This window comes from Cryptomeria japonica, chromosome 10 (genome assembly GCF_030272615.1).
Source record: "Cryptomeria japonica chromosome 10, Sugi_1.0, whole genome shotgun sequence".
Lineage (NCBI taxonomy): Eukaryota > Viridiplantae > Streptophyta > Pinopsida > Cupressales > Cupressaceae > Cryptomeria > Cryptomeria japonica.
Window position 1 is genome coordinate 803954236 of NC_081414.1, and position 8274 is coordinate 803962509.

General features: G+C 30.6%; 1 protein-coding gene across 1 annotated transcript; it reads left to right on the forward strand.

The window, feature by feature from the left end:
• The first annotated feature begins 5479 nt into the window (after nucleotides 1-5479).
• On the forward strand, nucleotides 5480-7488 carry LOC131079937 (uncharacterized). Its single transcript, XM_058017980.2, has 4 exons — nucleotides 5480-5916; nucleotides 6697-6792; nucleotides 6908-6956; nucleotides 7054-7488. The coding sequence occupies exons 1-4, from the start codon at nucleotides 5548-5550 to the stop codon at nucleotides 7131-7133; spliced, it is 594 nt and encodes a 197-aa protein (XP_057873963.1). The 5' UTR covers nucleotides 5480-5547; the 3' UTR covers nucleotides 7134-7488.
• The last annotated feature ends 786 nt before the right edge of the window (nucleotides 7489-8274 follow it).

The following is an 8274-nucleotide window of genomic DNA, read 5'->3' on the forward strand; positions in this document are numbered from 1 at the left end:
AAATGATTAAGGTAAGCAAAAAAAAATGGTCAAATTTTGTTGGGTTGAGTAAAGTGGGTTATTACACATATTGGGAACAATTTGTAAGAGCTTGAAAAGGATAACTTTTTATCATATCTATGAAGGATCATACTTTTCTCCATGTCTAGAGATAAACAATTATTTCATCATGCTCGTAAAGTCACTTGATAAGAGGTATTAGTGATTGGAGAGAGAAAAAAACATCCTTGCAAGTCCTTGAAATGTGCAACTTAATTGGTATAATTTCCCAAATCAATCTCTATAATCTAGAAAAACACTTTTAGATGATGTTGTTGCCTTCTTAAAAAAAGAAGCATTATAAAGAAAAATGTTTTCAGCATGCATAGGATATAAATACGTGACATGTATATGAATATGTATGTGTGTACACACACGTGTATATACATGTATATGTATATGTTTATGTACAAGTATGTGTGTATATATACATATACATATACATATACATATACATATACATATACATATACATACAGACACACATATACATATACATATACATATATATATATATACACACACACACACACACACACACACACACACACACACACACACACACACACACACACACATATACCATGAAATTTTATGAGTCATATGCTAGTCTGTGCAATAGTAGTTAATTCCTAGTGGTTTGACTTTGTACATGGCTAGAGTGGAAATTGAGGGATACTTTTATTTATTTCCATGAGGAGTGGAAGTAATGAAGAAAGGGAACATGGAGATCAAGGGTGACCATGTGAATGAATGAGTTTTGCGTGTAGGAAAGTAAAGGATATAGGATAGGGGAAACATTTTTGCATTTCAGAGACAAAAAGGATTGGTGAGATATTTGTACTCTAGTATTCAAAGTTTTTGATTTTGCAAGACTTAGATAAGATATGTGTAAATAAATATGTGAAATGAATAATGTAAAAATAAGTCTTAATGTTAATTATGAAATTCACTTTCAAATTCTCTCTTGACATTTCTCTTATGTTGCATAAGAACCCCCTATTTCTTTTAGAGGTTAGAGTTATAGATTCTTTCTCTATAGAAAACCACAATGGTTATGACCATATTAGCTAAATGTTTATTTAGTTGTCCACATTCTAACCTAAAACCCTTGTATAGACTCAATATCTTGAGAATTATTACTTTATACTATTAACTAAAACCCTAAGGTTATCATAAGAATGGGTGGACATCATAAATATTAGAAAAAATGATATTTCATCACCCATGGTTTATCTCTATCATGAGCATTAGGAAGGCTTATAAATGGTTAGTTTTATTGAGCTAAAATCTTTATTGCCAGTTTATGTGACCTAGTAGGTATTATGATTCAAATGATTTTAGGTTGTATGATTTCAAAATATCCTAAAAATTATAGCTACTAATGCTTTGAAGTCAAACCAACACTCTTATGTTATGGCCCATCTGTTATTCAAGGTTCATCATAGTTGGCCTTACCCTTGTTAAAAATAGTAAGGTATTGTCTTAGATCTATTACCCTTTTCAATTATGTGTAAATAGAGGCATTATTATTTAAGTGTAAGCCTATTCACTCAGCGAAAAAGAGGCGTCATTATATAATTGTCATCCTCTTTTAGTTTGTGAAAATAGAGGAATTCTTGATTAAGTGTTGGCCTATTCACTTTGTTAAAATAGAGGCATTCTTGCTTGTGTGTTGATATATTTAATTTTGTGTAAATAAAGGTACTATTGTATGTGTTTCAAACTTTTTCTCAACTCTTCTTAGATCTACCTAATAAGATGCTATTAGCATCTAAAAAATTGAGAAGATAGAAATATTATATATGAGTGTAAAATTTTTTCTTCTTCTTACTTATAGTAGAGTTTTATGGTTAACAAAAGGAAGTTAAAGTAGCATAACAACTTCCTACACTAACCTTGAGAGGAGGGTTATGCATAACTTTTTAGATCTAGTAGTTACAAAATATCAGCAAAAATAAACATAAATAACATGCATACCACAACATAGTGATTTACGTGGGGAAAACCCTTTCTAGAGAAAAACCCCATACTCGAAAAGATGCCTAATGTATTATTCAAAAATCAACAACATAATACAATAATTTTAGAGAAAGATCCTTAGAGGAGTATCACCATATAGAGATCCATAGGTAACTCGATAGCTATAAGACTCTTACACACACCTTCCATCTCACAAGAAAAATCTAGACATGATCTCACAACAAAAAATTATCAACCTTGAATGCTTATTTAGCTTTAATTCGTAGCTTTGAGGAAACATTTGGATCAATCTATGCTCAAATGTAAACTTAGTATATATAAATAGTAATTTTATGTAAATGCAAGGTTGAGACACCATTTTCCTAATAGTTAAGATATTGACCTATCTTTTTGAATTAAGCATATTGATCTATTCGTAAAATTACTGTTAAAATGTGATGAACTTCCATTACCTATTAGGGAAGCATGATAGTAAAGGTGAAATAAAAAATCAATTAAACTCTAAGTTCAGGAAAAGAAGTTAAATCTCATTATTTTTTAATTTTTATTAGCACTCTACATATTTGGATGTTTTTTATTTGTTGATATGTCTAGAAATTTATTATGTGGAATCATTGTTGATATCCAATTTGAGAAAAAAGGTGTGTAAACATAACAACCACATAAGCATATGTGTATTTATAAAATATTTAGCCAAAGTAATGCAAAATCACTGATCGCATTGTCAATATACTATGTCTGGGCATGTCATACATGTCTAGAGTGTACCTAAAGATTATATAATGGATTATTTATATTAACACAACATACTAGTTCTTAAATTGCTTGATGACCTTAGAGATTCCTTGATTTGTTACTCTTGTGAGGGCTAGGTCCACTTCCAATAGGAAGCTATACGTGGGACTGCCAGTATGTGCTTGAAGGAAAACATTTAGGTGATGATCTCCCTCTCATAGTTGAATGTTGAAGGCTTGGATTATTAGAGATAAAAGATTGATTTCACTTGTTTTTGTTTCAATAATTTATTAATCATCTATTCAAGATGGCATGTATAATTGTACTTATGAATTGTGAGGATGTATTACTAGAGTGTAACATGAATATCATATTCTAACTCTTATGCAAAAATGATGCCAAATTGATCAAATAAAATTATCTTTCATTTTTTATGATTGCTATCAAATATTATAATGATCTTTTGCATTCTATTCTAAAAAATTTAAAAAATAAGAAATATATTAATCTAGATATTATATACTTTATCCAAAAAAATGGCATTTTGAATGATATGAACTAGATGGGTTCATTATAGCATATGTCATCAAATCCTGTAACTTTGACTATTATTTTTGGGAAAGGTACTAGTAATATTGTCATTTGCTAGATATTTGTCACAAACGACCTTCTTCTCATAGATACTTGCATAGTAATTTCCAAGTTGTGCCATGTTATAATAATTGTTACTTCTTGATTAACAAACTAGTTATGGAGATAAAAGAGCAATCTCTATAATAGGAAACTAGTTTGGTAATAGTTTTCTTGACATCCATTACATTAGATACTTTGAACAAACACCATTGGATTATAAAGGCTACTTTATACACATTGCGTATTGCTTACCTATTCTCTAGACCTTGGTTACTACCACCTATGCCCTATATTATGATTTGCCTCAAATCATCTCCTTGTCTAATGCTTCTTTAAACAAAAAATGCTACAAATCCTTTTTCTCACATAAGAGAGAATGGATGTTAAACCAAATCATCATATTGCACTTGAAAAATAGACACACCTTTTTATAATAGCCTATACAACAACATATATGATTAACCATAGCTCAAACAATTTTTAAAAATTTTATAGAAAAAGATAACTAGTTTAAACATCACCCAATGTAATGATCAAGGGTAGATTTTTTTCAATAAAAGTAGGAAAGCTATTATATTTTGATAAGATTGAAGTTTAAAATTAATATTAATTATTTAGTCATTGAAGAGTGCGATACTTAAGTAGAGTAGTTCTACAGTTCCATAGAGGGTGGCTTCCTAAAACATTTTAGTGAGTGTTGTTAAAAAATTTTATGAGCATTTCACAGCTAGGTGGTCCCATGGATTTACATTAATAAGAAAATTTTAAAACTTTAAGCTCAGTTTATTTGAAGAAATTGGTGATCCCATGATTTTTTTGCAATAATAAATACTAAAAATATAGGTGGATTATTTGTGGGTTACATGAAACGTGACAAAGAATCTCCTAAGCTATTGGCCGAAATTGTGGCCCCACCGTAAATGTACCCTCTAGAAATTGATAGCTAAAAAGTAGGGGCTCTTACTTCTAGAACAAGATTCTAATTTAACTATAGTATCTATTTTTTCATCTCATGAGACTTCACATTCCATAAAATTAGATCTTCAAGTCTCTTGAATGAGACAAAATCACAAAGAACATCTTGATTCTATTGGACATTACAAAAAAGGATGGAAAAACCTCTAAATTAATTAAAAACAAGATCAATCTTCAAATTTAGATCTTTTTAGAGACATAAATGACTAATCAATATTTGTAAGATAAATAAAACATGCATGCATAATTAAACTTGGTATAATTATATGTACACAAATGAAGGTTTTAGGAAGACTGTATCTTTTGAAAGGGGACATTTTGGACATAATTCTAATTATATATATTTTTGTGATTGATCTTACAATCTATGAATAATATTTAAATTCATTAAAAAATTATACATGACATAATATAAAAAATAAAATTTTGAATTACCTCGTCTATTAATTATTTCATAGAAATGACATCCTTATTTCAATATGTTTGTAGCTCAAATGATAAGAAAATAAAAGATTTCATTTACTTTAAATGTGAGAATTTGAAAATATTAAATGTTTTATAATAAGAAAGATAAAGTCATTTTATTAGAAACATATAAACATAAAAAATCATTTTATCACATATAGAAACATATAATTTGATATAAAAATGTGTTAAACAAGGCGAAAGTTCTATGTTAAATGTGGGGCTAAACAAGTCTTATGGTCCTATAAAAAAAATTATCCTATCTTTGCACATTGATTAATCAATTTTTTTTTTTTTAATTTTCAAATGAAAAATTAAAAAACCACTAGCAAAAATATAAGCTATCAATAAAAAAGAAAAACAAAAAAATAAAATTTGAAAAATAAAATGATTCCAAACTATAGCATATTTCTTTTTTACTGCACAGATCCAATGCAAATTAATTGAAAAAAGATACATTGAAAACATAACTCTCTACCTTAAAAGATAGGGACTAATGAAAAACAATATATTTGTATAATTAAAAGTGATATAATTATATGAAAATACCCTTTGTACACAAATAATTTAAATTGAAGTACAGTTTTTCGACTAGAATGAGGGAAATGGCTTGACCCAGCTGTCTATAAAAGGAAGTTTTTAGAACTAGAATCGATAATCAGTCAAGAGAAGAAAACTTTGAGCATTTGGGATTCTAGTGAAAGACACCCAGCGGAAATGAAGAAGGGAATGACAGCAAAATCTTCCGGCAAGCGCAATGGCAATGACAAAGGAGTGCTCAATCGTGTTTCTCCCTTGCCTATCATGTCATCGCCTCACCCTTTCCAAACAAAAAACATGGCTTCTGCTTCCGCTCATATCACAGAGGGCTTCAATGTCAATCTCTCTCTGCTCCGAACGCCTAAAATTGAGCCCCGCACTTCACCCGCCATTTCAAAGCCCGCTCCAATTATAAGTAGCATTTCGGATCTCAAGGACGTCGCTTCGAATCGCTTGGAGTCGATGAAGAGAGATATGGATCACACCTACTCTGCACTTTTAAAGGAATTAGAGGCTTCTTCATCCAGGCTCGCTAAGAGACTCAAGGTTAAATTTTGCTCGAATTGGCTTTCATCTTCTTTGCTTCGGTTAAATTTTTTTACTTAAGATGAGTGTAATACTAGATTAAGTGAAAATTGCTGTTAAATTTATGAAATACAAATGTTTTCGTCAGTTGATCTGGTGAAAGGCGTTTGCTCCAAGCGAAAATATTGAGAGTAAAGTTTGAATTGAGTGGAATTTTAGTAAACTTTACAAGAATACTTATGTCTTTGATTGTAAGAGTTATGTTCGCAGGGTAAAATATTAAGTGTGAAATCCAAATCGAGAGAAATTACAGATAAATATATAGTCCCGAATGTTTTGCCTCTGATTATCATCACTTCTGCAGGTCTTTGATTGAGTGTGAGAGCCAGATTAGGCGGAATTTATTGTTGAGTTTATAAGTTTTTTTTGGCTTTAAAGCCTACTCAGTAGAAGCTGTGTAGATAAATTTATAAATTAGAGATGCTTTGCCTTTTTTTTTTCCAATTTAATCGGTGCCAAATATGAAGTATTAAATCCAAATTGAAAAAAAATATAGATATATTCACGAATTAGAAATTCTTCACTTTCAAGGTTGTTTGATTCTGCCAAAAATCTCTCAAGACGCTAAATAACGAATACAGAGTGAAAATCTGAATCAATTAAATGAAACGACGAATGCTTTTGCATTTATTTTCTTCGCTTCTGCAAATTTTTGCTTGCTTGAGGACGGGGAATAAAAGGAATTTTCAATTTAAGTGGAATTCTAGACGAATTTAAAGTAGACATGAATTTTCTGTGCAGCTTCAAACACAGTCTTCCATGCAGCGCGCAGAAGAAGAAGATCGAGAGTATAAAAAACTCTGTGGCCGGCTGAGCGAAGACTTTGAAGAGATTCAGGCATAAATCTGTTAATCTTACTATGTAAAATTTGACCTAAACATCTTTGCTTCTAAATATATGTCAAAATTTTAATAAAATTGCTGCTTATTAGCATATTAACTTTCCTGCACAGGCAACCTTCACGGAGCTAATTGCTGAAGCACAATCGTCCGGCTCTCGCCGTAAGCAAATAAATTTCCTTCTTAAATCTCACTCTTAAAGTTATTCAAGAAATGAGCAATTAATTTAATGTTAAGAGCGATTGATATTATTCTGCAGTTTGCAAAACTTCATTTCCGGAGATACTGAATTCAGCGGAGAAGAGTTTGGAGGGTCTTCGCTCCCGTTACGCCCATTAGTTCTAAACTGTAACAAAACATATTGATATTAATGCAATAAATAACAGTATTATCTTCAAACATTCTGTTGAAATCGATAAAATAACGGATAACTCTTGTTTAGATCCTAAAAGGTCTCCCCTGTTCTGCTCATTTGTGACGAAGCATCTTTGAAAACTTCCTGGTTATTTACTTCGCTAGGTTGTAGCTCTCTGCAATTCACTAAGCATGTGTCCTTTGAAAAGTTCTTTATTTTTCGCTCTCACCTTTCCAGGTATCTTTCATATTGTTTTACTGATTATCTCTTCTCTTCCTGCAAATACTTTACCTGAATCAATGGACGGTAACTAATATTTTTGATACAGATAGAAGTTGTCTCCATTACGTTATACCTTTTATTTCAGGATGGCTTTCTTTATTTAGTAAATTTAATTTCTGTTTTGAATTTGCACATTTGTTTTAGTTTATTAGAATGATAGTAAGAAGTGAGCTATTTGAGAGAGTTTTTTAACAAGCTTTTGTTGTCAATCATATCTTAAAAGTGGGAGGTAAATTTATCTATTTATTTGGACTTTTGAATAATGAAAGATTTTTTAATGATGAATATTAGTTTTTGCATTAAATTATATAAAAATATAATATAAAAGATTGATAAAGTTTATAAATAGAAGAGAAGTGGTTATATTGTTATGCAATTAAAGTTATATCAAAAGTAAGATAAGTGTCATGGTTCGGTGTCTATCCTAGTTTTTAGGAGGCACTCCAGAATCATCGGGGGACTCAGGAAACAAAATAAGGCCTTCCTTAGGATTTACTTGCCTGCCTTGATGTGTCGGTATACTTGGTTTCCCTTCATGATGTATAAAACAAAAAATATGCTTCTTTCCATTTTTACAATACTTTCCACTGACAATTTTTGTAAGAATTCAATATCTAGTTTTAGGTCCAAACAAAGCATTCATATGTGCCACGAGCTCCCAAAATGACTTTGTCATGGTTTGACAGTTTTTGCTCTTAGAGCTCTTTAGAGACTACCTCGAATAGAGAACTCTAGAATGATTGGGTGACTTGGGTAATGAAAAGAGACCTTCCCTAGTGTTTACCTACCCACCTTGATGTGTCGGTATTGTTGGTTTTTCTCCAAGATAAATGAAACATAAAA

Excerpts from the sequence above, each read along its gene's own strand:
- LOC131079937 (XM_058017980.2), top strand. The coding sequence starts at position 5,548 with ATGAAGAAGGGAATGACAGCAAAATCTTCCGGCAAGCGCAATGGCAAT. Across the intron at positions 5,917-6,696 it reads GGCTCGCTAAGAGACTCAAG|CTTCAAACACAGTCTTCCAT; the intron begins GTTAAATTTTGC and ends TTTTCTGTGCAG. Across the intron at positions 6,793-6,907 it reads AAGACTTTGAAGAGATTCAG|GCAACCTTCACGGAGCTAAT; the intron begins GCATAAATCTGT and ends TTTCCTGCACAG.